This window comes from Diaporthe amygdali (assembly GCF_026229845.1).
Source record: "Diaporthe amygdali strain CAA958 chromosome Unknown NODE_3_length_2959817_cov_65_330692, whole genome shotgun sequence".
Classification (NCBI taxonomy): domain Eukaryota; kingdom Fungi; phylum Ascomycota; class Sordariomycetes; order Diaporthales; family Diaporthaceae; genus Diaporthe; species Diaporthe amygdali.
In genome coordinates this window covers 997,781-1,024,088 of record NW_026517023.1, presented here as the reverse complement: position 1 = coordinate 1,024,088, position 26,308 = coordinate 997,781, and the positions used below count along the sequence as shown (strand labels likewise).

At 55.6% G+C, this 26,308-nt stretch overlaps 8 protein-coding genes across 8 annotated transcripts; 4 read left to right on the top strand and 4 right to left on the bottom strand.

Moving 5' to 3' along the window:
- Positions 1–1,028: 1,028 nt before the first annotated feature.
- Positions 1,029–1,889, bottom strand: J7T55_002705 (pig-p domain-containing protein; the record flags this gene model as incomplete). Its single annotated transcript, XM_053137806.1, has 1 exon — positions 1,029–1,889. The coding sequence occupies one exon, from the start codon at positions 1,887–1,889 to the stop codon at positions 1,029–1,031; it is 861 nt and encodes a 286-aa protein (XP_052998574.1).
- A 1,789-nt stretch (positions 1,890–3,678) lies between these two features.
- J7T55_002704 (c6 transcription) lies at positions 3,679–6,518 on the top strand (the record flags this gene model as incomplete). The annotated part of the gene is made up of 7 exons (XM_053137805.1): positions 3,679–3,845; positions 3,929–4,634; positions 4,698–4,872; positions 5,004–5,145; positions 5,283–5,597; positions 5,712–6,283; positions 6,394–6,518. 7 exons carry the CDS (start codon positions 3,679–3,681, stop codon positions 6,516–6,518), a joined length of 2,202 nt encoding a protein of 733 aa, XP_052998573.1.
- Positions 6,519–6,742: 224 nt separating this feature from the next.
- On the bottom strand, positions 6,743–8,252 carry J7T55_002703 (peptidyl-prolyl cis-trans isomerase H; the record flags this gene model as incomplete). The annotated part of the gene is made up of 4 exons (XM_053137804.1): positions 6,743–7,081; positions 7,171–7,313; positions 7,692–7,717; positions 8,005–8,252. The coding sequence occupies 4 exons, from the start codon at positions 8,250–8,252 to the stop codon at positions 6,743–6,745; spliced, it is 756 nt and encodes a 251-aa protein (XP_052998572.1).
- A 2,851-nt stretch (positions 8,253–11,103) lies between these two features.
- Positions 11,104–11,850, bottom strand: J7T55_002702 (uncharacterized protein; the record flags this gene model as incomplete). Its single annotated transcript, XM_053137802.1, has 3 exons — positions 11,104–11,296; positions 11,367–11,520; positions 11,808–11,850. The coding sequence occupies 3 exons, from the start codon at positions 11,848–11,850 to the stop codon at positions 11,104–11,106; spliced, it is 390 nt and encodes a 129-aa protein (XP_052998571.1).
- A 1,669-nt stretch (positions 11,851–13,519) lies between these two features.
- Positions 13,520–15,123, top strand: J7T55_002701 (uncharacterized protein; the record flags this gene model as incomplete). Its single annotated transcript, XM_053137801.1, has 2 exons — positions 13,520–13,833; positions 13,911–15,123. 2 exons carry the CDS (start codon positions 13,520–13,522, stop codon positions 15,121–15,123), a joined length of 1,527 nt encoding a protein of 508 aa, XP_052998570.1.
- Positions 15,124–15,980: 857 nt separating this feature from the next.
- On the bottom strand, positions 15,981–17,093 carry J7T55_002700 (uncharacterized protein; the record flags this gene model as incomplete). The annotated part of the gene is made up of 1 exon (XM_053137800.1): positions 15,981–17,093. One exon carries the CDS (start codon positions 17,091–17,093, stop codon positions 15,981–15,983), a length of 1,113 nt encoding a protein of 370 aa, XP_052998569.1.
- Positions 17,094–17,656: 563 nt separating this feature from the next.
- On the top strand, positions 17,657–22,729 carry J7T55_002699 (uncharacterized protein; the record flags this gene model as incomplete). The annotated part of the gene is made up of 2 exons (XM_053137799.1): positions 17,657–17,992; positions 18,044–22,729. 2 exons carry the CDS (start codon positions 17,657–17,659, stop codon positions 22,727–22,729), a joined length of 5,022 nt encoding a protein of 1,673 aa, XP_052998568.1.
- Positions 22,730–24,021: 1,292 nt separating this feature from the next.
- On the top strand, positions 24,022–25,953 carry J7T55_002698 (uncharacterized protein; the record flags this gene model as incomplete). The annotated part of the gene is made up of 1 exon (XM_053137798.1): positions 24,022–25,953. The coding sequence occupies one exon, from the start codon at positions 24,022–24,024 to the stop codon at positions 25,951–25,953; it is 1,932 nt and encodes a 643-aa protein (XP_052998567.1).
- Between the last annotated feature and the right edge of the window lie 355 nt (positions 25,954–26,308).

Genomic DNA, 26,308 nt, shown 5'->3' with positions numbered 1-26,308 from the left:
GTGGTCAGGGCTTATTCAGGACGGGCATTCTTGCACGATTCAACCAAAATTTGTGCCTCATCGCCGAAGCCTACTCTAGCCCGAAGACAAGTATTGCCAGGGATGCTGGAGGTGGATACAGAGTAGTATTGCGGGGTTGTCTGGGGAAAGTCTGGGGTAAGATCTGGGCAGCTGTATTCCTGGAGCCGTGCGGAGTAGTAGACTATCTATTCGTGTCGCTGATCCAAGTGATTTTCAGCGCGGGCGTGAACTGCCCTTCCAGGCTCGCGAAGCAAGTATTTCCTACAGCCGACTAAACTATTTTCCCTCGCGAGCCCGCATGTTCGCTGTGGATTTCCACATGCTTTAGGCTTGCTTAAAATGCCGCCGTAGGGAAGCTTGCCCGTGAGGATGACAGAACTGACTAGAATCCCTCCCCCCTCTCTTGGCCCGCGTGCCCCTCTGCTGAGAGCTTGAACAGTATGCAGTCCGATGCGAGAGTCCGGGCCCGCAGAAATGCTGAAGCTTCTTTGTTTAGTAATTGTCATCATCCACATGGTCAGAGACAGTGAGGGGTGCTTCTGTCAGAGTGGGCACTTGCCTAGGTCTGCCAGTTGTCGGCCGAGTGGGAAACTGCTGGCTTGGGAAACATATGCTTCTTGGGAATGTCGGATGCTCTTCTCTCTTGGATCTGGTCTAGACATTTCTCTCCCGCGGTCAGAAAGCTAGGCAAAGCTAGGCAAGCACGGCAAGGTACAAGCGCGTATCCAGGCATGGCCTGCGATCCTCGTGGCATAGAGAACCAACCTGCGGTGCAATACAAGCCAGGATGCGAGAGAAGGATAGTTGGGGAAGTGATTGCGAGGCTTCTTTGACTGAACATACTCTAGTCATAGGCGCAAATGACCTCAGACATGTAAAACGTATCGAGCCTGGACGTCTAGAGTAAGCCGGGCGAATAGGTCCTCTCTTTGACGAATGGATCACGTGCCAACGCGATCATCGAATTTGATCTTGCAAACAGCTGTAATTGAAGAGCCTTATACATCTTAATTAACATTGAACACGTAGTCGTCCTTGCCTTTCGTGCCGCCGTAGAGTATCTCACACACACCCGCTAATGGCACGTCCATGACGGCGTCGGTCCCCTCGTTCCAGCACTCCCTCCAGTCGACCTCCCTGTCTTTGAAAAAAGGGTAGCCGTTCCAGCTCGTCTTCCTCTGGTGATGCGTCTTGCCCCGCTGGCCTTCCCTCTCCCTCTCGCGCTCGAGGTTCTTCCTCCTCTCCTCACTAACAACGATGCGGCCCCTCCCGTCCACGACGGCGATCTTGCCCGCGTCGTCGACAATCGTCTCGAGGTTGTTGAGCGGCAGCGTCAGGTACTCGGTGTTGTAGAGGGCGAGGGCGACGAAGATGTAGACCAGCAGCATGACGAGGAACGAGGGGATGGCTAGGCTCCACCAGCGGTTCGGGTAGTAGTAGATGCCCAGGACGTGCAGGAAGGGCGAGGGCAGGTACGACCACAGCAGGTAGATGAGGAAGACGAGCGACGAGAACAGGTACAGCACGAAGCCGTAGTACTCGTAGGTGGGCACCTTGGGCGAGGCGCGCGGCACGGGCTCGGCGCTGTTGAGGCCCTCGTCGTCGCTGGCGTCCGGGGTGGTCGGGCGCGACGGCCGCAGGAGCGACGTCAGGGACGGCGAGGGAGGCAGGGGCGTCGGCGGCCGCCCGTAGTATGGCGGGCCGAAGGAGAGCATTTGCGACTGGGTCGGGGGCGGCTGCGCGGGACCGAACGGGTCCTCGTCGTCGTCGAGGTCGTCTTCGAGGTCGCTCGGAAGGTCGTTCTCGTTGCCATCCTCCCCGTCGGAGAGAAACGGATCCTCCTCCTCTTCCTCTGAGCTTAGCGACATGGATTGGGCTATGCGACGTGCCGGCCTTGAGATGTATCCAGTTCACAAGTCGCGAATTAATGGCGTGGTTGCGGTAAGTGAACGACGCGACGACGTGTAGGGGGGGGTGACCCTAACCCTCGCACCGGGACAAACCCCTCCCCTCGAAGTGACGACTCGGCGGAACAAGCTGGGAGGTAATTGGTTGCATTTTGCACGAGGCCTGGCTTTCGAAAACACGCGCCGATAATACGTTGAGGAACTCTTCGCTATTTCTGTAGAAAACCCGCAAACTTTGGCTCTGCTGTCTCTGTACCTGGACCTTGAAGGCCTTTGGTTTGCATGGAGACTTGGCGGTAAATATGCCCAGGTATCCAACCGCACGCACCACCATTCCGTACGAACCCGGGTACCATGTCAAAGAACGGACTTGACTCCCAGCAGTCTTATATTCGTGTGACAATTGACCCTGAAGAAAAGATGCAAGAACACACAAGCCACATATATCCTTTGTTTCGAAAGGTTGCGATCTACTTACTGATACTCCTGTCGCACCATTTCAATTCCACCTTGCTTGTATAAAAGGTCAAGCTGCGAACACAGTCGGTTCAGTTGGATCGGCCGCAGTAGCGTGAATTATAATTTACATTCAATCTTAGAGATGTCTGCCTTGAGAAAGAATGGCAGTATCAATACAACGTCGATACAGTTTTTAGTTCTCTCGAGAAATGCAGTGTAAGTTCACTCGGGCTTTCATAACTCTCTAATTCCTTCTTTGCTCAACACACAAATATGCAAAATAAGATTGATGTTTTTTTCCCAGAAAAAATCGATCAACAAGGCTCCTAAATGTCTCACTTGGACTGACCCAGAGTGGCGACGCTTTGGATGACGACTTTTCCTGGGTCAACGACAAAGTTACCGCAGCAAGAAAGCCGACCTTCGACTTCAGGAATTCGTGACAAGTAATTTGAACTTGAAAATGCCCCATACCGAACTTCGTTCCTTCAGCATCAGCATAGAAGACTAGACATGGATGCACAGCAGATGTTGCCATGTCATTTTGTGGCATTTCTGATCAAGCCTCCGCGTCATGATTCTGTCTGCTTTTTGAATTTCGTCACTTCGAGCGCACTCGCGGCATGTCGTAGGTCAGCTGGTCATGCTGCCGGCAGATGTTCCGTTCCCTCTCACCTATGATTTCGAAACAAAGTCGCAGTGACATCGCAGTGAGCATCAAGCGAGCCAAGCCAGTCGCGGCAGGGTTTGTGTTTCTATTAACGTCTTGATTGTCCAATATCCGTTAAATTTGGAGAAGGAATGCGTACAAGTCATGCTCGAATGTAAGTTGGCTTGCTACCATCAAATGAAAGCCCAGAGGGGCCACCTTAATACCCGCCAAGACTGCTTCGTATTAAACCAGTGACAGGTGATCAAGTATATTGGCACGAATGTAATTCATTGATTTGACATGATAACGACCTGTCCCAGATGATAGAGAGAAATAAAATTTTCGGACCTCGTGGTATTATTTGCCTCTGTCCAGAGGGATGATGTAGGCATGAGGTCACCTAGCTGTGTGGGTATTGGCCAGGATCAACACAGGAGACCTGACAAGCAGCAGGAGATCTTGCAGGGCCTTGGTGGTGAAAGGAATGCCAAAATGAACCTCTTCGTGGAATCCGGGTTGATGTGCTCCATACCTTGCAACCTCCAGCGCAGAGCTAGTATCTGCCGTCTAGGCAGCAGATCTGTGTAATAGTCGATCTCAACCAATACCAGTCTCTCCAATAAATCACGGGCCCTTTCGATGTCAGCGCAACAACGCCCAATCCTGCCGAAACCACTTCACGCAGCCGGCTCTGCTGGCGACGGCGATGGTTTCGGAGGTGGCCCACCAGGCGCGCATCGCCCGCTGCCGCCGCCTAGGAGAAATACGAAAGCAGCATGTGAGATGTGTCGGAAATCCAAAGTCAGGTATGCCAATCCTGAAGTAACACGATCAAGGGTAGGTAGTCTAGCTACGCTTCAACGCTGATACAATAACGTGCTGTGCACAGGTGTACGGGTGAGCGCCCAGTCTGTTCGCGCTGCCAAAGTCGAGATCTGGAGTGTGTCTATCTCGCCGGCTACTTTGAGACCCAAGTGCAGGCCCTCAAGCGCAAGCACGAGGAGTCGCAGCAGGAGCACTTCGTCTACAAGGAACTCTACCGACTCCTCGTCACCGTGAACGAGCCTGAGTCCTTTGACATCCTCCAGCGACTGCGGGCTGGCACGGATGTGGAGACCATCGTTCGTCGCGTCCAGGAGGGTGACCTCCTGCTGCAGCTCTCCCTGAGGCCAGAATCCCGCTTCCGATATCAGTTCCCATATCTGCCCTCAATGCCTGCCGCTTTGCAGACTTCTGACAATCCGTATCTTGGATCCTTTCTGTACGAAGGCACCATGCAAGGGTTTCGTCAATTTTCGCCGCAGTCGCTGTCGACCGCTGAGGCGGCGCAGGCCTGGAGCTACAGCCACATTTACCTGAAGCCGTATCACGCCGCGGAACTTATAGATGGTCGGCTTGCATCTGTCAAGGCATCTAATTGGACTTCGGTGACAAAAGATGATAATCTCTTCCGGCAGCTACTGCGTGCATACTTCATTCACGAGTACTGTGTGGCCCCTGCTTTCCACAAGGATTATTTTCTATATGATTTGGCTCGAGGAAAAGGCCATTTATGCTCGCCACTACTCGTCAACTCTGTCATGGCGATAGGAAGCGTATGTGTGTCTTATACGCTACTAACCTCTGTTGAAATCTTAACTGACCTGAAGCACTGCTAGCACTGCAACCGCAGCATCGCCTTCCGATCCCAAATATGGAACCCTCAGAACATCGGCTACAGGTTCCTGGTGGAAGCCAGACGGCTTTGGGAGCTGGAAGACCTTGATAATCCAAAGTTGACCACTTTCCAGGCGACGATTCTCTTGAGCCTGGCGTACAATAGCCACGGCATGGGTGAGTGAACAGTCATATGCGAAACTCGAACTAGATACGTCCGCTCGCCTCCTTCCCAAAGCCATACGCATCCGCGGAGCTTTTACGCAAATGCTCGGTCTGTTCGTCAACTAAGACAGATCCTCTCCTAGACAAGATCGGCGACATCTTCCTGCGGCACGCCGTATCGATGGCCAGGAAAATGGACCTCTTCAAGCCCAACCCAGCCATAAAGAGCTCCAGGGTACAAAGGGCGCGCGAGTTCACCGCGTGGGCTTTCTATAACTTTCAAACGTAAGTCAGCGCAGAACGAGGCCACCCAATACAACAGAACCCAACAACCACCGAGCAACGGACTAGGTCGCTGACGGAGGATTGGGGGTCGCTACAAGGTCCTCGGGTTACTACTTCATGCGGCGAGCTTGGCTCAGTGAGCCGCCGGAGGTGGCCCTCCCAGACCCAGACGTAGACCCGGGCTGGTACGGCGAGTTCGCCCTCATGTACGCGCCGAGTACGGCGCCGACGCCGATGCACTGGCCGCACACGTTCCGGGCCATGTGCTGGCTGCGGGTTATCATGAACCAGGTCGCGCAGGAGACCTTTGGGGACCACCACCCACAGGCCGTGACGGGTCTGCCGCAGGAGACGGCGCTGGAGATACAGTCGCGCCTTGAGGAGTGGTATGGGAGCCTGCCCGGACCATTGAGGCCGCAGACGGCTGTGTTTCCGTGTCACCTGAGACTTCAGTAGGTCCAATGCCTTTCTCTCATTCTTCACAATGTTGCAGGGCTCAGTGAAAGCTTCTATCCCTCCCTTGCACTGACTGAGTGCACTCAAACGCTCTCTGACACACACTCCAGCCTCGAATACTTCGCCATGTACATCACCCTCGCCACGACGGTGATCGAGGAGCAAACAGAGGTCCACGCGGAAACAGACCTGGAGAGCGCGGACGCGGCGCCGGTGGCGCGCAGCGGGCCCGTGGCGATGCGGAACCTGGAGACGGTGGCGCGGCTGTACTACATGCGGCACGGGTTCGAGGCGTGCGACAGCTTCATGACGTACTTCCTGGCGCTGCTGGCCAGCATCTCGCTGCGGGCGCTCGAGGGCAGCGGCGACGGGGCGCGGCTGTCGCCCGGGCGCGGGCGGCCCGAGGTCCTGCGCTCGACGCTCGTCCTCGCCATGAAGGGCCTGCGCGACCAGGGCCGCCACCTGCACGTCTGCAAGGTGCTCTTCCGCCTGCTGCGCGACCGCCTGCCGCCCGTCGAGGCCGACATCCTCGGCCGCTTTGTCGGAGCCCCGGGCGAGGGGAGCGCCGCCGGCAGCAGTGCCAGCGGCGGCGCGTCCGCCGAGGCCGAGGAAGAAGAGGAGGAAAGGGAGGCTGACCTGGCGCTGCACACGCGGTCGCGGTTCCCCGTGCCGGTCGTCAAGAGTATGTATAAGCCTTGCCCCGCCCCGCCACGGCTGCCCATCCCGTATTGCATTGGAGTCTTCCAGAGTGCATCGCTTCGAACTTCGTGGCAAGTGGCTAACGCACAACAGTGGGGGAGGACCTCAACGCGTCGATTCTGGAGAACCTTGTGGAGCAGTACCATGCTGTCAGCCTGGAGAGCAGTGATAGTAGTGGTTCTGGGAATGGTCAGGATGAGACGATGATGGTGGTGTAATTAGATATCCGTCGAATGAGTCCCGCAGTCACAGACTGGTTGCGAATTTCAAGTACTGAAGAGGTCATTAGAGCCGGCTGAGCATTTCTATCCGGAGTGTGTTCGTCCAATTTTCCATAGATATATCACCATGCACATGAACGATACCATGCCGAACGCAACCTAATTATCGTCATGCCTGAACAGAGCTGTGATTCGTGATTTACTAAAACTCCTAGCCCCGCTCACATCTCACCGCACTGCGCGATGAGGACGTCCAGGTCCGGCACGTCCCTGCCGCGGCGGCCGGTCTTGGTGGCCTCCATCTTGCGCACGACGTCCATGCCGTCGACGACCTTGCCGAAGACGACGTGCTTGCCGTCGAGGAAGGGCGTCGGGACCGTGGTGACGAAGAACTGCGACCCGTTGGTGTTGGGCCCCGCGTTGGCCATGCTCAGCAGGCCCTCGTGCTCGTGCTTGAGCGTGAAGTTCTCGTCCGCGAAGCTCTTGGTGCCGTAGATGCACGTCGACCCCGTGCCGTCGCCGTGCAGGAAGTCGCCGCCCTGGCACATGAACTTGGGGATCTGGGGTGGCGCCATAGGGTCAGTCTCTTCCTGTTCTAGCTGTCCGCACTGGGCTTGCATGGCTGCGACTAAGCGGTGAGAATACTTACGATGCGGTGGAATCGTGAGCCTTTGTATCCCTGGGGCTTGTTGTTCACCTTGTACTCGCCCGTGCAGAGCTGGCGGAAGTTCTCCGCCGTGCGCGGCACGACATCCTTGAACAGCTCAAACGTGATCCGGCCAAGGGGCTCTCCTGTGTGGAACGCAAATTGTCAGCCAAAGAGACATTGCAATGTCAGCCCGTCTCCCTCTGCACGCCGCCCTTCTCATGACACAGGGTCTATGCCGGGCCGTCATGGGCGGTGAGAGGACGCATGAAACACGGCGGCAAGCGCGGGGAGGGGCGCCGAGGCCGTCAATGAATATGTTCCCTCCCACAGCCTGACCAGCGGACGGCAGGCCGTGCTCCCCTGACCCTTTCCCCCGAGGACAAGTCGGCATCGGCCGGCCCGGCCGAGCACAGGGTCACGGAGGACTAGTCGCGTGACCTGAGAGAGGGAGCTACCACGTTCAACCACCACACCGACGCGGCGGCGTGCTTGGAGAATTGGGAAGTGAGGCAAGCGCTTACCTCCTAGTGTGATGTCAAAGAAGACCCTGTTTGACGATTAGCATCGTGTCGGACAAGGGGTGCTCCAGGCCAGGGTAGAGGAGCAAAGGGGGCCTCATCTGGCATTCAAAAGGGCTGGAGCTGGGGTTAGGGTTCTCAGCCATGCAGAGCCGCCAGAAGAACCAAGAGATTGGTGGGAGGTGGGCGAGATATTGTTGTGCACTGGGCCGGGACTGGGGCAGGGTGGGCGAGATATGGCGTGATGTGGTTGGCGTCTCTTCTCTGTGTGTGTGTGGTGTTGCGCTATGCTGTGTTGCGGTGTGGATGGACTTACAGCGGATTGCCGTTGTCGGGCAGCTGGGTGGGAGCCATGATCGTCTCTGTGCCTGGCCAAACAACACCGAGATGGGCTGTGGTGTGGACAGGTGGCAGTATGGACGGTAAGTGCGGTTGTGTTTTTGTGATGGTATGCTTTGGGAATAGCATCAGATCGGAAGCATGCTGCGGGATGATGGAAGGCGTGCCCGCTGCAAGCTTGGCAGATCTCCGGGACCCACCTCCAGTCTGCCATGGTTTGCCCATGTTGCGTCAAGCCGACGGTTCCCCCAGTGGACCACCGAAACTTGGGGCCGGCATCTCGGGATCTACCACGGGAATACCGGATGCACTCTCAGTCTTCACACAAATAACAAATCTTTACTACACAGGACAGCCCGGCTGGTGAGCCGTGCACCGGAAACCCGAATGCCTCTATCCAGCTCTTGAGCAAACCTACATCTGCCCTAGACGTTTAGGTTTGCCTGTTGTTTTGGAGCGGCCCAGAGGCGACCCAAGACGGGCAATCCGCTAGACGTAGGTGGCCCTGGTGGCATACCGTAAGCGCGGACCACTCTACCTAGGGGACTTATTAGGCCAGAAGAAGCCAAGGAGGCCCCCCTTTCGAGCAGTCCGTTGCGCGGGCGATGCCCTCTCCGGGACGGGTCCCTTCACGGTGCTAACGTCGCAGGGCAAAAGGTAAAATAGTTAAAGCATAGGGAAGCATAGTAAAGCACGGCCGAAGCGAGGCCGGTTGCACCGACGAACAGACACGGGACGAACAGAACAATGTGCCTCTCTCTCTCTCCTTGTCATCGTCCCTGCCGAAGAAAAACCTTGTGCCATCAGGCCAGTCTGCTGTAGACAATCTTCAAATGCCAACCGGCCAGTCGCAAGGCCTGCCGCGAGACAGGCGCACGAACGGGCTAAGTGGTTTTAATAGCAGATTAACGAGGCAGAAGCTTGTCTTTCTTTTTGGGTGGTAGAACACGCGAACCGACAGCGGAAGCGGGAAAAAGCAGCAAATGACATGGTGAACCCACATTTGGTGACACCGCAACACAAAATCTCGTGGCGGAATCACCCCGATGTCATGATGATTTTCCACACACAAGTCCCGGGCAGGGGTGCAGGAGCGGCAGAAACGGGCGGGCGGGTTCTGAAAGGTGGCACACAAGGATCCATCCAGACTGGCTATTTTCTGTTCCTTTTCCTTTTTTTTCTATTGCGTCAAGACACAATCCGGATGCTCGGCACCCACGCGACCGGCCATTCGGCACCGTCCCCCTCTCACCCCAAGGCGACGTGGACAGAGAGGCTCAGAGGGGGGTCGGCGTGGATACGGTATAATGCACGGGCGATGGAGTGAGTGCGTGAGAAGATGGAGTGACGGGTGCTGAGAGGCAGACCAAGGCCAGTTCTGGAAGGATGCTCGCGCCCGCCCCTTCGGCTCTAGCGGATGCCACGGCTCACGGCCCACGGCTTGCACGGATGGGCGCCTCGCCTGGCCCCTCCCGAGGAGGTAAAGCAGGAAGCCAAGGCATGGACGATTGCGGTTGTGTGTGTGAGTGGTATCTACCACAGTAATAGCACTTTCGGGGGTAGATGGTCACGACGTGACAATCAGGAATTTAAGCTGCCAAGCAGCCATCCCCAGACCTCATGATAGGGCTGTGCCGCCCTAGCTGCTCTGGGCTGTCGCTCGGCGAACCCCTTCGTTCCCCAGGGGCCCAGAACGCCTAGCTAGCTCTGCCGGGCAAAGCATTGCCAGCTCGCCACACGGGCTTGTCGCCGTCATCGCCATCGTAGACTTGCTTATCCGACTTGAGACTGCCCTTCTCTCGTGGTGGCGGCCCACGACTCCTACTGGCTGCCAGGCAGGAATGGATGATGTGTGGATGCTGAAACAGGATTCCAGGTGGTCTGGCCCTCCCGGTGGCACCCTGTTCGCAGTAGCAAGCTCATGGTTTGTGTTAGGGTCACCTGGGTGGTTGTACGGCTGTCACGCTATCTCGAGATATTTCATCGAGGTGATGAATCTTTGAGATACGCGGCTGTCATAAAATCTTAATTAGAGTACCCTCCATGACTCAAAATACTTTTTTCCCGTTAGCGAGTGCGCTCTTGTTAGCCTTGGTGGCTATTTGGAATGCAGCGGATTATTTTCGATAGACGCTGTTGCACCACCACGTTGGTCCACGCGTACCCATCATTACCATGATGGGTAACCCAGCGCGGGGGTTCCCTCTGCAGCAGAGGCACCCGAGGACGTCGAGTGACTTTGGGGACCAACCCGCCCCACACTGGGATGGGATCGACATTGCGCCATGCAGACCAACGGTTGCGGTCAATCAGCAGCTGATGACGGCCCCAGTGGGATTTGAGATCCAGCAGCTCGAGACGAGATGCATCACAGGCCGTGCGTACCCCTTCTATCGTCTCCAAGTGACAAAGCAGACGTGCGCGTCTATTGTCTGTGTCGGTCGCACGCACACAGTCCCGCATTCAAGAGAGGGGCTATTCGCGCAGGAGGTTGCAGTTGCCGGTCGTATCAACCCCATATGAGATGCGCCATGGTGCCAAATATATTATGATTCTCACCCGTGGGTTCTGGTCGGGCCCCATATGCCGCCTGCCTTGTCAGCTCGTGGGATCCATGTTATCGGGGCCTCTTGCCGGGATCGAAGGGAGGGGACACACAATCAGCCGCATGTTGCAAACTGCGTCCTCCGACCAGGGTGCAAGAGACGTGATTAGTTGGGTTCACTGGCGGCTGTGGCACTGAATAAAGATGATGCGCGGTCCGGCGGCATACGCGGTCTGCACTACTGGGCGCCGGGTTTGGATTCGAGTCTGATGTGCGGCGCGAATGCAGTGGGCTCTGCTTCAGAAGTTTTGGGTGTTGGTTGTCCGGGGGCGGTTGCCAAGGTTGTCTGTCGCAGAGCCATGCGTGATAGGACCGGCGGCGTCTCATCCAGCCGCTTAGCACCCGCGGCGTGGGATCGTGCCTAGCACGCGGTCAGACCATAATGTACGTATACTATACTATCTATATTGCTGGGGAGGAGCAGCCTCTCGGTTCCACGGCTTCCCCATTCCCACCCAAAGAGGCTCCTGGTTAGAGTTGTTGGTGTTGGAGAGTTGGGATGACTTTGCAGGACATTGTCGGGATCGACTTCTTGTTGGGCAGAGGGCCCCATTCCTCGTCCGGTGTGGACGGGCTCGGCGCCCGCGAGGATTGCTTCACCTGCAGGGCACGGCCGGCCTGACTCTTGTTGTCGGCGGCGGCAGTTCCATCCTTTTGCCATAAGCTTCGCGCGGTCGCAGTCGCACGCGGAGGATGGTTGTTGCGCTTGGGTGACTGGCACTCAATCTAGGTACCAGTTCTGTTGGAAAGATGCTGAAACCTTGGCTGGGCTGAAGGCAGACCCGCCGCGTGTTGTCAGCGAGGCCGAGTCAGGCGTATGCGTAGGCGTATGCGGTTGCGTATGCGCGTATGGCAACTCCGACAGCGAGATCATGATACTAGACACGGCTAGTCGAGTCGCTGTCAATGTCAATGTCGGTGTCGATGGCCGATGGTCAATTAATCGACAGAGGGGGCGGTGGACACAGACCGCCCGCATTGTGCATACTGCATTTGTATACAGTAGAGCATGGTAACAGAGCATGGAGCATGGAGCATGGAGCACGCTGTGCGGTAGGTGGGTGCAGGGTGCAGTACATATTATTATTACCACATTACGGTAGCATCGTATCCGGGCTGCTCATCCGTTTGCGGGGCGGGCAGCATCTGGCGATTCCTCTCTTCCCCAGACTCACATTGCAGGCGGACCCACTCATGCTGGTGACGGGCATCTGTCATTTGTCCAGTGATGATGAGTGGCCCCAATTCTGGGGATGGGGAGGAGTCTACTTAGATCCAGATGCGTGATGTCAGTGATTGACTGCTCGGTTGACTGGTTGACTGCATCCGAGTCGGAGGAGGGAGGGAGGCTGGTCTGGTGGTGAACTTTTTTTATTTTTTATTTTTGAGATCAGCAAACTGCTGCATGCGTCAAGACATACATGACAGTTGACAACAAGCCATGGTGATCGAGGACTGAGACTACTGTACATTACAGGATATAGAGCAGCACACACTATTGCGTCCAGGCGAGGGATTTACTGCCCGTTCCTGGTCCAGCTCCTGATCCTGTCCCTGTCGTCGTCAACTTGACCTGACTGACTACCTGACCGAGTTGTGAGACCTGTGCCTCCTGCTCCTTTCCCGACCCCAGGCACAGATCCCCCTTGATGACAAGTCTGGGCCCGCATCCATGCAAGCCACACTTATGCTCGAGCTGGAGCTGGAAGAATCAATCAATCTGCCTCTACCGTTCATTCAATGCCAGTCACAATCACCCGGTCTCTCGCTACTCACAAACACTGAATAGGCAGCTCCCAACAACAATGGCAATCGATAGTCTTGCTTTGTGCCGAGACCACCTTTCCTGCCGGTGACGCGGAGTAAATGCCATAGGGGTGGGCTCATGTTCTGAAACTCGTTTGGTCCAAGTCGGTTGAAGCGTATTCGAAGCACACAATCAACGCGTACAAACGGCACCAAGACCAAGAAAGACCAAGCCCCAGAGAGCCCCCAGAGTAGACAAAGAGAGAGAGCCACGCTCACTCTACCGGTGGCCTGCCCTGCCCTGCATGAGGCTGGGAGGGTCACCCCTGTCGGATGCTCCCAGTATCCTCAAAAAATCCCAGAAATCCCAGAGGGCAACGTCCAAGCGCGAGGGAGGGGGGCGTCACAGACGAAGCCAACCTCTCCACCCGCGCAGTGTCCACCTTGTCCACCATCCCCCCCTCCCCCCCTCCTACTATCTAAATACTACCAGGACCACCAGTGCTACAGCAGTACGTACAGGCCCTCCCGTTCCGGGGTTAGCGCCTCGCCCACCACTGGCAGCGACTGGGCCCTGCGAGAGCCTGTGATCACTGGTCCGTCTGCCAGCCCAGCTGGAGTCTACTGGAGTCTGTCTGCACTGCGCCGCCCTCGCCCGCTTTTCATTCCCTGCCGGCCTTCCTCTGAAATCCAGCCAACCTCCAACCTGCCCCAGGTCTCATTCATTTCATCACATTCTCTCCCTCCACCCGCCACTCTCGCCCTCCCACCACTCATTACTACTACTACTACTTCTCTGCTCCTCCTCCTCACCCTCAAAACCTCGACCCTCCTCGCCCTCAGCCCACCACCATCCCCGTCCGAATCGGACCCTCCAAACGCCCGGAAAAATATTTCGTGGCCGCTGCGAATATATTCGCGTTTGCTTAATTACAACGCTGGATCCCCATCACGGATTGTCTCCGTCAATGGACCAGGTTCCATCTGCCTCTTAATTGACTTCGCTGTCGGTTGCCGCGGCTCCTCGGTCGCTTAGGCGTGCCCCGTACGCCCTGAGCCCAACCACCAAGACAAGACAGCCTTGCAGCCTTTCGAACCCATCTAAAGGGCCCACCATCCCACGATTGCCCTCGCTCTCACCATGGCCTTCGATAACGTCGACTTGGCCGGCCTGGCTAACCTGGCCGTCCGCACCCTGCAGCACGAAATCAGACAAGCCACCACCAGCGCCATTTCCTCGGCAGCCTCATCCTCGTCCCTCGATCCGACTCTGGCTTCCTCCAGTGCTGCACCATCCCTAACGTCCTCATTTAGCGATCCAACTGCAACACCGACTGACACTGGCGGCAATAATAATAATGGAAATGGAAACGGAAACGGAGGCAGCGGCCAGGGCTCATCACCACTGCTCTTCTTTGTTGCTCTCGGCTTTGGTGTCGTGTTTACGAACCTCTGGTGAGCATTTGGTCTAACCTTTCAGACAGCACAACCGGTGCAGGTGGCACGTCATTCTAATGTTTTGTCGCGAACAGGATCATTGTCGGTGTCAAGTACTGTTTCCGCTACAATGCTCGGAATCGTAACATCCGGATGACGGGCGAGGATGGCGAGCCTATCAACCTGGAAAATATGCCTCAGCACCCACGTCGGCGTCGCCGGGAGAAGAAGCTGATGACTATGGACGAGGTCAACGAAAAGTTCCCTATGATGAAATATAAGAACTGGGTCGCAAGCCGTGCTCAGGAAGGCCTACCCACCCGCGGCGGCATCTCCCAGCCACCAAGTCGAGCAAACAGTATCAGGGACGCCGATGGTATAGTGCCCACAATCAAAGATCGTGATTCTATCGAGGAGCGGCCAGCGACCGGTGGAACATCCATCGTTAGAGAGACGACCCGCGAGCCAACAACCGAACATGCCGAGGAGAAGGCTGCACCCGCTACAACTCCAGCCGGTGAGGCACAGGCCGTAACGAGTCCTACCGCGGGCGCCACAACAGCACCCGCGAGAACCGACAGCCCCGCCTCCGACGATGACCACTACGAGGATGAAGACGATCAAATCCACGATGCTCTCCCACCAGAGGCACTCGAGTCATCCGGTGACACCTGTGCCATTTGCATCGATACCCTAGAGGATGACGACGACGTCCGCGGACTGACCTGTGGCCATGCATTCCACGCCGTGTGTCTCGACCCATGGCTGACCAGTAGACGTGCTTGCTGCCCTCTCTGCAAGGCTGACTACTACACACCAAAGCCCCGTCAGCCACAACCCGAGGGCGTGGAGGGGACACAGGTGGGACCGACCGTCTCGATTGCTCAGGATCCCCGAACAAACAGGGCGAACATGCCCTCTCGGCCTGGCGTCGCGTGGATCTTCTCAGGCCGACGAGGACGTATGGCTCTCCCTCAAATAGGCAGAAACAGAAACAACGGCTCTAGCCAGCCTCAGGCGCAAGGACGCAGTGACAACAGTGGACGACGACGGCAGCAGCAGCAGCAGCAGCGTGGTGGCTTCTTCTCTCGATCGGCCACACAACCATCATCACGCTCGTCGCCATCAACAAACAACGTCACAGGAACCCAGACCACTCAGACACAATCTGGGGGTTTCTTGTCTTCGATCCGGCAACAATTACCCAGTTTTGGCCGGTCTGGAGCAACGCAAGAACAGTCAGCCGCAAACGCACAGGTCACACCGTCGGCTTTAGAAGCCGGTACGCGTGCGGATGCGGCAAGATGACGGGCATCAGAGATTTAGAATTATGAATTTGACGTTATTTCCCCCAAAAAGGAATCGCCATCCGTACATTTGCCGGACCCGTCGACCATCATCGACATTGTATATCAAACTCAATTTAACCAGCGGTCCAAGTTCGATAATTCGTCTAGGATAACCGCTAACTTGAGCGGTCTCGCACGTATGAAACGGGCCATGCTGGACACTCACAACATACATATATACGTACCGTACACCTACGTGATATCACACTTGGACCCTTCACGAAAGGACAGGTGCTCGTCTCGATATTCCTTACAACCCAACGTGTGGAGGTCTTTTACGACGGTCGGGTTGCTTTTGCGAGGACAGGAGGAGCGTAGGCCGCGCCGGGACGCGCGTAGCAGTAGGGAGGTTTTTAGGCTCGGCTCATAAGGCCAAGGAGGGACGGACGGAGGGGTGGAAAACGGCGGAGGGATGGAAAGCAAGCGCATTGATTTTCCCCCTATCACTTTTTGGGGTGGGCTGCGGGGAGTTGTATTTGTTGTTGTACTACTGGAGACTGGGGCGTTGCATCTGGAGTCGGTCAGTTAGTCATTTGCGAATGGATTCAGCCTGCCGTGCTGATAGGCATGAGCGGGCGCAAAGCGATAATTATGACCATGCTCAGACTGGTGATATGTGTAGTCTTGCCCTAGATGGGATACGTTTGCATGTGTTCATATCCTTGGGTATCTTCTCTTTTTTCCTGGAACTATTCTACTCAAGGGACTAACCCCCCTCCCCCAGTATTTTCCTTTCCTGCGCGTATAACCCCCAGTCGTGGGCATATCAGACCCGCGCCACACCACACGTACATCACTATACGTGAGGGACACCTCTCACAGGTAATTACCCTTCTGAAACCGGCCGCCAAAGTCCGACGCCCGGCTCAGCAGCTCCTTGCGCTGCGACGCCGTGATCTTCATGCCGAGCCCCATGTCCTTCTCCCGGTCGAACGCCCGCTTGCTCGGGTCGTCGTCCTCCTCGTCGTCGTTCCCGCCCTTTTTGGCGCCGCCGGGACCAGCGGCACCGGCCTTCTTGGCCGCCTGGTGCTCCTCGTACATGCTCTTGCCCCGCGTCTGCTCCGTGAAGGCGCGGATCTTGTCCTGCTGCTCCTTGGTCTCGCCACCACGGGCAGCAGCAGCAGCAGCACTCCTGCCTTTGCCCTTCGCTGCTGCTGTAGCCTGCTGCTCGTCCGCGCCCCGCCCCAGCACCGCGTCCGCGAGCCGCTTCGCCTTCTCCTCGGGCGTCTCGGTCCATATGGCACTGATGCCACCGCCGCCGCCGCCTTGCGGCCGCGACGTGGCGCTCGCCCCGCTCGCGAACTTGCGCGCCTTGATCTTGGTCGGGTCCCGCTCCTGGTACCCCGTCGGCTCCGGCGGCGCGAGCATCCAGTCGTCGCGGCGGGGCGCGGCGGGCTTCTCTGGTGCGTTGGAGCTCGGCAGGGAGGGGCCGGCGGTGGTGTTGGCGTTTTGGGGTGCGGCGCCTGGCAGCGCGGGCCCGTAGTCGTCTTCTGAGTCTGAGTCCGAGTCTGGGTCTGGGTCTGAGTCTGCACCGGTCGTGGGCCGCGTGGCGAGGTCTGCGGGCGGGGGAGCGGGTCCCATCACTCGCCTTGGTTGTTGGGCGGTGGGTTTTGGTGCTGGTGGTGCTGGGCCTGTGTCATCGTCGGACTCGGAGTTCAGGGCGATCTCGTCTGTGTTGCTGCCGTTGGCGGTGGTGGCTGGTAATGCTGGCCCTATCGATGGTCTTTGGGGGCCAGCAGTGGCAGCAGCTGCTGGCTTTGGCGCGCTTGGTCCGTAGCCATCGTCTGAATCGCTGTCTTCTCCGTCAAGGGCTATCTCGTCATTGTTGGGTCTTGAGGTCTTGGTTGATGGTGAGTCTGGGCTTTCGTCTTCGGGACTGCGCTTGCGCTTGGTGAGGTGTGGTGGTAGTTGAGGTCCAATTGACGACATAATTGGGATTGTGAGTCTCTTGGCGGGGGCTTATTGGAAGTGTCGACGGTATTCCTTCGTGAGCTTGTCTTGGTGTGAAAGGCAGGAAGAAAAGAGGTTGTGTTAATGCAGTGAATATTCAAGTATAGAATAGGAGCACATGCATTGCCCTGCACGGTGCTGCTGGGGACATTCTTATCTTATCGGAGGCGGCTCAGCCGTGCCAGGAAACAGCTCGCTAAACCCTGTGCCCCCTGTAGCTGCTGCGGATAGCTCTCGGTGGTGGGCTGGGAGGTGTGCGTAATTGGGCGAGAGACGGCAAAGGAATGAGGATGTTGACTACCCACTTACACCAACTCAGTCGAGGATAGTCACGGTCTTGTCTTAGTCGCCGAACTCCTGGAGCCTATGCGACCACGCTTTTAGACTTCTGAAGCAAGTTTCGTTGTTGGAACCACACCCAGCACCGCCCAGCCTGCCAAGTGGCCCTCAGCACTGCGTCGTCCCACCGCGGTCTCGAGCTCCGGACTTCCTGGAGTGCCCACAACCAAGCTTGAAGCCATGCGCAGCACGAGTTGGTCCCGATGAGCGCATCTTCAGAAGAGAGGGAAGATGCTGCTGCAGAGGAGATGACAGACATGGCAGACCCTCCTTCCGCTCAAGACACCGGCGACGAGCAGCAGGCGGCGACAGAGCAAGCCGAGGACCAGCACCACATCTCTGATCTGCTAGAGGAGGAGCGACAGCAGGACTCAATTTTGCCATCGGAAGAGAATGGCCTTGCCCACAGATACAAGAAACTTGCCGAGGATGAGCTGGAAGCCACGTCCGACAATGGCTCTGTGGACGCGCTGCCCAGGAGGGCCGGCAGTCCCGTCGACTCGATGCTCTCTGTCCCGGATCGTTCTCCGTCAGTTCAGGTAATGCAGATCACCCCATGAGCTGTTCTGGCTGCAAGCTAACACTTCCAGGGTTCTGGCATTTCCTCTCCCAGTAGCAGCGTCCTCCCATCACTCGCTTCGAGACCCCGAATGGGGAGCCCGACTCCCTCCTTTCGACCCTTCGACCGCCGATTCCAATCCCGGATCTCTACGCCTAGCAACCTGTCTCCTAGACCAGCCTCCCCGGCGTTTCTGTCGAGTCACAGCCGGAATGCCTCCCTGACTAGTCAGATTCTCTTAGACACCGGCGATACGGAGACCCCATCCCCGCCGTGGGAAGTTGTACGATGGACCAAACTGAGGAAGCTCAATGGGCAGGCGTTCTCAGAAGTTGGCAAACGGAACTTTGGATCGCCAACATGCATTGCTGTCTCGGCGCACATAGTCCTCGGGACCTCCAAGGGCATAATATTAATGTTTGACTACAACCAAAACCTGAAGATGATCATCGGGCCGGGAACCAAAGCTGTAGAGTGTGGCGCGATCGTCTCCATTGCTATATCAGCAGATCATATTACCTTGGGCGGCGGCCATGCTGATGGCAGCATCTTTACATGGGACACCACACGAGCGTCTCGCCCTTTCCTTCATATTCCTCCACTAGACGCCGCGCAGACGCAGAACCGCACGACGGATGGCCACCTGCCAGGTGTTGCTATTACTCACCTGGGATTCTTGGGAACAAGACACACAGCTCTCGTTTCTGCCGACGACAGGGGCATGGCCTTTTCGCACCTTGCAACGCGAGGCACTGGGTCTTTTGGCCGGACAGTCAAGACTACTAGGATATTGGGACGATATCCAGACTCCAAACCTCTCGCCTCGGGTAAGACCCTGAAACCTAGCACAGTTCTGGCATTCGCGCCTTTGCCTCTTGGGACCATCGAGCGCGCCACAGATACGATGGGGTTGACAGCAATGCTGACACCCTATTTACTGGTCATTGTCTCAACCACTCCTATCGCCCAGACACAGCACAAGTCGGCGAGACCGAAAGAGGTTGCTGCCCATAGTGCGATGACTGGCTGTCTGGCTTGGTTCCCTGCCGTCAAACTGAAAGTCGTGGATCCAGCGACCGGTAGCCAAACTGCTAAGGCAAAGCTTGTCTACTGCTGGTCCAACGTCTTGACTGTCTTGGACGTTGAAGAGATCCCCGCTGAAGATAAGGACAAACCGCCAAGTCTTAAATTCAAAGCAAGGAGCAGATGGAAATGTGAAGAGGCGATTGTGGCCGTGCAATGGCTGAGCCGGTCGGTTCTGACTGTCCTCACAATCAGCCAAAGATTGATCGTTCTGGAAGATCGGAGCATGCGGATGACCGAGGCTTTCGACCTGATAGGTCGCCATATATACCATGTTGATCTTTTCTCAAAGCAGCTGCATACCTTGGTTGAGCAGCTTGACGAAGAAGACACGTCGATGCATGGTGTAGTTGCCGACGCTTTCTACATGAGCTTCAAGTCCTACAAGAATCGAATATTTCTCATGGGCTTCAACGACGTCTCCATTGGAGCTTTGTCCAACTGGGCCGACCGACTTATTGCACTGATGGAAAACGGCGACTATGTGGGCGCAATCAAACTGGCTACGCTCTACTATACAGGGGACGCAGACAAGCTCACTGTGGGGTTGCCAGAAAACACAGATGTGCGGCACACTATGGTCAAAGACAAGCTGTTGGAGCTTATGAGCGCGTCCTTGAAGTATGCTTTTGGCCAACGACAGAAGGACCCTGCAGCTGTAGATGACGGCCATCTTCAAGAGTTGAGCGAGACGTGCTTTACAGCCTGCCACAGTATTAGTAACATCGATTTCCTATTTGACGAGATGTACGAGTGGTACGAGGATGCCGGCGTTGAAGGCATCTTTCTTGAAACCATGGAATCGTATATTTTGGAAAAGACGATCTCGGCGGTACCGCCTACGATCGTGAAAGGCATGGTCGCTCACTTCGTCAGTAAGGGTCTAGAGAGCCGGCTCGAGGAGATGATTTGCCACATGGAAACAGCTACCATGGACTTGGACCAAGTCACTGGCCTGTGCAAGCAACATGGCCTCTACGATGCTCTCATTTACGTTTGGAACCAGGCGCTCGACGACTACATCACACCGCTCATCGATCTGTTGACACTTTTGATACCCCTGATGCGCGAAGCGGACGATGAGCCTTCAAGAAACGTCTTGGATGAGGAGGCATCTAGCGTCAACGCCTTGAAAATCTTCCCGTACCTCTCTTACATTCTGACGAGTCGAGTCTACCCAACGGGCGAGGCAATTGAACATGGACTGTCTATGAAAGCGAAAGCTGAGCTGTATTGGTTTCTCTTCTCTGGGAAGAGTATAGAGTGGCCCAAGGGAAGTAACAAGCGTTTCCTGACCCGACCCAACCAGGCCGAGGAGCCATCATTTCCATATCTCCGAATGATTCTGAAGTTCGATGCGCCAAGCTTCCTGAGCTCGCTGAACGAAGCTTTTGAGGACTCGTTTTTAAACGACTCTCCAGAAAAGCAAGTCAACGGAGGAGCGAGGGGAGACCTGCCGGAAGAGCAAATCTTCGGACTGACGGTGGATCGCCAATACATCGTCTCCATCCTGATTGAGATCATGAACGCAAACGACTTTGCGGCTGAGGACACAATTTACTTAGACATGTTCATCGCAAGAAACTTGCCCAAATACCCGCAGTACCTGCTGCTCCCAGGGTCAGCACTAACAAAAGTGTTGACTGGGCTTTGCAACTTCCCAGGAGCGGATCTCGCAGACGACGCCCAGTTGAGCGCTGAGTATCTGTTGTCCGTATACAATCCCTCCGATCTTCCTACGCTGATGCCACTGTTCAAGGAAGCCGGGTTCTATCGGATCTTGAAAAGGCAGTACAGGCTCGACAAGCAATACGGCAAGCTGTTGCAGACGTACTTTGAGGATCCAAATGACAAAGATGCAACGTTTGACTGTATTGCAAACTGTCTTCGGCCGCAAACAGGGCTCTCTAAGCGCCAAATTGGAGAAGTGCATCAGGTCATCAGAGACAATTCGAGAGATCTCGTGGAGCTTGACCCTTCACGAGCTGCCAAGGTGGCGGAAACATACGCACCAGGGTTGCATCGTCACATACTGGACTCCTCAACCGACGAGCCAGAGTTGCAGTACAGCTACCTCAATGCCATCCTGGAACCTGCTGTCGAGCGTTCGGAGGACTTCAAGCCATCAGCCGAAAGAGATTTGATCGAGCAGTATGTGCAGCTCATGTGTAGATATGAGCCCACTCATGTCTCGGACTATGTAGGGATTGTACAATCCACCAATTTGAGGTTGGACAAACTACTGCCTACCATGGAGGAGACGGGCGTTATAGACGCTGCGGTCGTGTTAATGGCCCGCGAAGGTCAAACTCATGAGGCCATGGATAGGCTTGTCAAGCAATTAAACACGCTTGAGTCTGCCCTGCAGGGAGTTCTGACAGGGGCGAAAGAGGATGATGTCTCGACCAACCTCCATTCAGCAACTGCAGAACTTCTGACAGGCCTGCAAAAGTACACGCATGTAGGCATTTGGCTCTGCCAGGGACAGACGAAGACCGCGAAGAAATCGACGGCTGGCCAACGAAAGAAAAAGTCAACGTCGACCGACGAACTATCACCAGATGAGGCATTGTGGCTTAGCCTCATCGATGCAACGGTCCAAATTACTCGTCGTCTATCGAGCTCCATCCAGAACATGGCCAATCAAGCGGTTTCAAATGCCGAAAAGGGCAAGCAGGTCAATGGCACGGAAGCACACCAACACGAGATAGATACCGAGAAACTGGTCGGGCTCCTCCGCTCTCTTGTCCAACACACCTTCACCGCACTGCTTGCCGCCACATCAACTCCCTCCACACAGCAACCAAGCGGCCCTACGCGTGTCCTGTCCACCACTGCATCAGCAGTGGGCGACAACCTCACATTCCTGCGCATCCTCCGCGCATTCCTCACCAAGGCCGCCGCTTCATCACCGAATCTCGCCGACCTGCGAGCGGTGCTCCAGTCCATATTCGCAGCGTACGCATACGAGGAGTCGATTCTGCGCCTGTCGAACCGCCTACTCGAGCGCAGCCTCTTCGTGAGCGTCAAGCAGGCGACGGAGCTTCGACAGCGCGGGTGGCGGCCCAGGGGCTCGACGTGCGAGGCGTGCGGGCTGCGGGTTTGGGGGCCGGGCGCCATCTCGACTGGGATCATCGACGCGTGGGAGGAGAAGACGGCCGCCGAGGAAAGCAGGCGCAAGGCGAGGCTCGCCGGCCTGGGGCGGACGGCGGAGCGCGGCAAGGGCAGGGAGAAGGTCGGGCGCGAGGGCATGATGTTCGACCACGGCATGGCGGGCGGATCTGGCGGCGGCAGCGGCAAGGGGAAGGACTCGTCCGTGCCTATGACGCCCGAGTCGTTCGAGGCGAGGACGCCGGACCATGGGGAAGGATCCTCGCCTGAGGATGAGGACCAGCAGCAGCAGGAGTTGTCCTCCGCGCAGCAGCAGCCGGGGCAGGGTGGGCCCGCCGCGGTGGGTGGTGGGGTCTCGGGCCAGCTGCCGGGATACCGGCCGCTGGTTGTGCTGGCGTGTCGGCATATCTATCACCAGAGCTGTCTGGAGGCGCTACAGCCGCGCGATGAGATCACGGGTGCGAGGAGGCATGTTGATGAGTATGGGAGGGAGAGGGAATATAGGTGTCCTATTGATGGGTAGATAGACTAAGGGCTACCAAAAGATGCATGTATTTTCTGAACTAGGGATGAGTACCTGGACTTTGTTATGGTGATTCGTTCCCCGTCTCAGGCAGTTTCATTTGTAGGCTTTCTTGTCAACTGGCACACTTGGGTCACGGTGAGATCCTTTCGCACCAAGGAGGTTTTTGCGCATGTATTGATGAAAGCGCGCACAAGTAGCTCACCAGGCTCAAGGCTGTCACTGAAATACTGCAAACATCACAACTGCGCGCAAACCAGTCCATCCCCACTTGCGGGCGTGATAAAGGCTTGCGCTTTGCTTCATGGCCCTCTACGGTCAAGGACGGGAGCAGATTTTACAAACTTCTTGATCCAGGGCGTCACTCTCGTGTCTCCCTACTTTCAAGCAATTGAGTTCGTTTGACTTTGCAAAGTCTCACTGCTGCCTTGGAGTTCCAGGGCTTTTTCTTGCTGCGGTCGGCGAAAGCTGTACTTTTCTCTCTTTCGATTTCCAGCCTCTAAACTTCCTTCCTTCTTCGTCCTTCCTGACACTTTACTCCTTTTCACCTTTACTCAATTTTGAGCAGACCGTTACCTTTTTCACCTATTCACCTTTCTCATCCCCAACTCAGACGGGTTTGGAGAAAAACACAACCCAATCACAAACCTTCCCGGAGTGTGTCGCTGCATCTTGGAGGGACCTCTGCTTTTGTCACCAAATTTGATTTCGCCACACCCAGCCCATCGTTCCCATCTGAACACTCAACCATCTTCCGCATCGGCTCTGTGGCCCTAACTAATTTGACTGCTGACTTTCTTTCTGGCATCAAGCAAAGGAAAGTCACGTAAAAGTCTAGGAAAGCTGCTACACAAGAAACCAAGGCTACTCAGCAAACAAAAGTCGCGACACCACAAAGGTCCCCAAGCAAAGTGCCCACGGTGAGCACATCACGCGCCAGCTTCACAGAGGACAGCTTTACATCCAATCTCGACTTGAAAGCAGCAGAATACGGGTTGCAACGGCATTTGAATCCATCCTTCCTTGCGGTCGCGCCAGTTCCCGTACCTCACCATCGATTAATCTGAGCGACAGAACGGTCACTTCAAAAAAGGTTTTCCATTCTTGTGAGTACATGGACTTACCGCCTTCCACTTCAGCCTTCTTGAGCTCCGTCAGATCTTGCTTCAATCGCACCTTGCATATCGCTTGTGTTGATGAGTGGACTTCCAGCTAACCATGATTTTGTAGCTGCACGAGTCTTCTCCAACCAAACGGCGAGACAGATTGCTTTGCCCTTCATGGCAGCCATAATGAATGACATCGGCACATCGCCGCCCACAGACCAGCTCACCACAGAAATGGTCGGCGTGGAAGATATCAGCATACCTCAGTCCTCAGAAAAAGTCGCTTCAAAGCACATCTGCATGAAGGATATCGGCACGCAGCTGGTCAACATCGACTCGATACAGCAAATCGTCAAGAAGCAGGTGTCAGAGTTGAAGGACATTGGCATTGTGTCTTCATTCCAAGAGCTCGAGTCGCTACTTCCAAAGCTTGAGGGCCTCCAGTCCAGTCTGCGCAAGACCTTCGATACCCAGGCTCGACCTCTGATCCGAGATTTTCACATTTTAGACCTGCCTAATGAGCTTCTAAGGAGAATCTTTCGATTCGTGGAAGATAGTTTCTTGGAAGATGGAAATCTTGGCCTCTATTCCAGGTCCGACTACAAGAGTATCCAGAGTAGTCGCATGGTGTGTCATCGATTCTGTGAAGCCAGTTCCCACCTCTTATTGCACTGGCTGGACGTTTCAATGACAACCTCATCGCTGGTGCATCTCGATGAGGTATCGCGCCACCCTCTTATTTCCAAAGGCGTACAGACGCTGAAAGTTTCTGTCGGCCTTTATAACTCATCCATGGCCAGCGACTTTCGAGAATTTGCCGTTGCGGGTTCGGCAATCATGCGCAACAATCTTTACTTGTGGGAGGCGATGCTTTCAGTGTCGAACTTGCCTGAATACCAATACCAGGGAGAATTTCAGATACAAATGCCCAGGGATACTTCGGATTTCGCTCGCTTTCCAGTTGAAGAGGCCGCAATTCGGTCGATGCTTATTCTTCCAAAGAAGGTCGCAGAGTGTTCCCAAGCCCTGCAGTCGTGGACCAAAATCATACGAGCGGAATCATCCGAATCGGACGAGGACAAATACATTGCCGCACTACACCGGGCCTACGAAAAACACCAGCAGCTTGTCAGTGACCAACAAGCGGCTCTGCGAGGCAACACCTTCGTTCGATGCATCTCTGAAGCGGTAGCTAGAATGCCGACATTGTTCGAACTGGTCATTGAAGACGACAGATTGTCAAGTGCCAGTCATTTAAGTCGAGACTTGGATCCGTTCGACGAGCTTGTCCAAGGTGAACTTCTCAAGACTTTGACCTGGTCAGAAGCAAGTATTCGGCGTTTGGTGCAGCCACCTGTTCATTCCCTATACCAGCTGCCAGCCGCAGTCGGTCGAGCGGGAACATTCCTGACCAAGTTGCGCATCAGCTTCACCCCTACGAACGACCTCAGATTGAACCTTGGGAGGCAGGAGATGATAGACATGGCCAAGGCAGCCGAACACCTGGAGAAGTTGGAAATGGGTTGTGGATTGACTGTGGTAGCCACCCAGCCCAACCGCCCACCAGGAGAATGGACGAGTTTCTTCAAATTCGCGCGCGTATTTTTGAAAGCACCCAACCTTCGGTCTGTGAGCCTTGACCTCGGCGGTGTGCTCCCCCCTGGACAGGCTGAAGAGCCGAATCGCACGAGGGTTGGAATGCTGCTTTCTTTGCTGCCATGGACGAAACTCCGGCTAATGACGCTTTCTCACTTTCCAATTCACTACGATGAGCTGGTGACCTGTCTCGAGAAGCTGGAACCTGGAGCGTATATTCATCTGCGGCACATTGAACTGCTAAGCGGCACATGGGCTGACCTTCTCGACGTGATCCGTGTGAAAGCCGATCCCGCCTCGGATGTGACAAGCCCGCGAGGCGGTGAGGATGAAGAATGGGATTCGGACTGGTGGGATGAAATTTTCGACGGAGACTCAAGACTTGTTGCTCAGTATATCAGAGGCTTCTCCTCTGACAACCCTTTACGGCCCTCTCAACCTCCCAATCAAGACGACACAGACCAAGAGGACATGAACCAAGATTTCGTCCAGGTAGACATTATTTCCGAAGACCTGGATTGATTGCTCCAAGCCTCATTTCACAATGTCACCAACCAGATGTCTGGAGGAATGGTCCGAGTTGTGAGCGGCTGACGGTGCCAAAGATCCATGACAGAACGCCCGATCTGATGGCACCATGAAGTGGTAGATGAGAGAGTGAAAGAAAACAAAAACCAAAAAAAAAAAAAAAAAAAAAAAAGTTTGGGGCGGCAGAGAAGGTAGAGAAAAACCGGTTGTGTTGATGCGCGTTCTCGATGCGCGTTCTTGATGAGTGGGAAGTCGACACCCTAGACCAGATACTCCAGCTTAGATTCTTCATCTAAGCCTTTCTGGCAAGAGGACGCATGGACTAATATTGGCCAGCCGCAAGCCTACA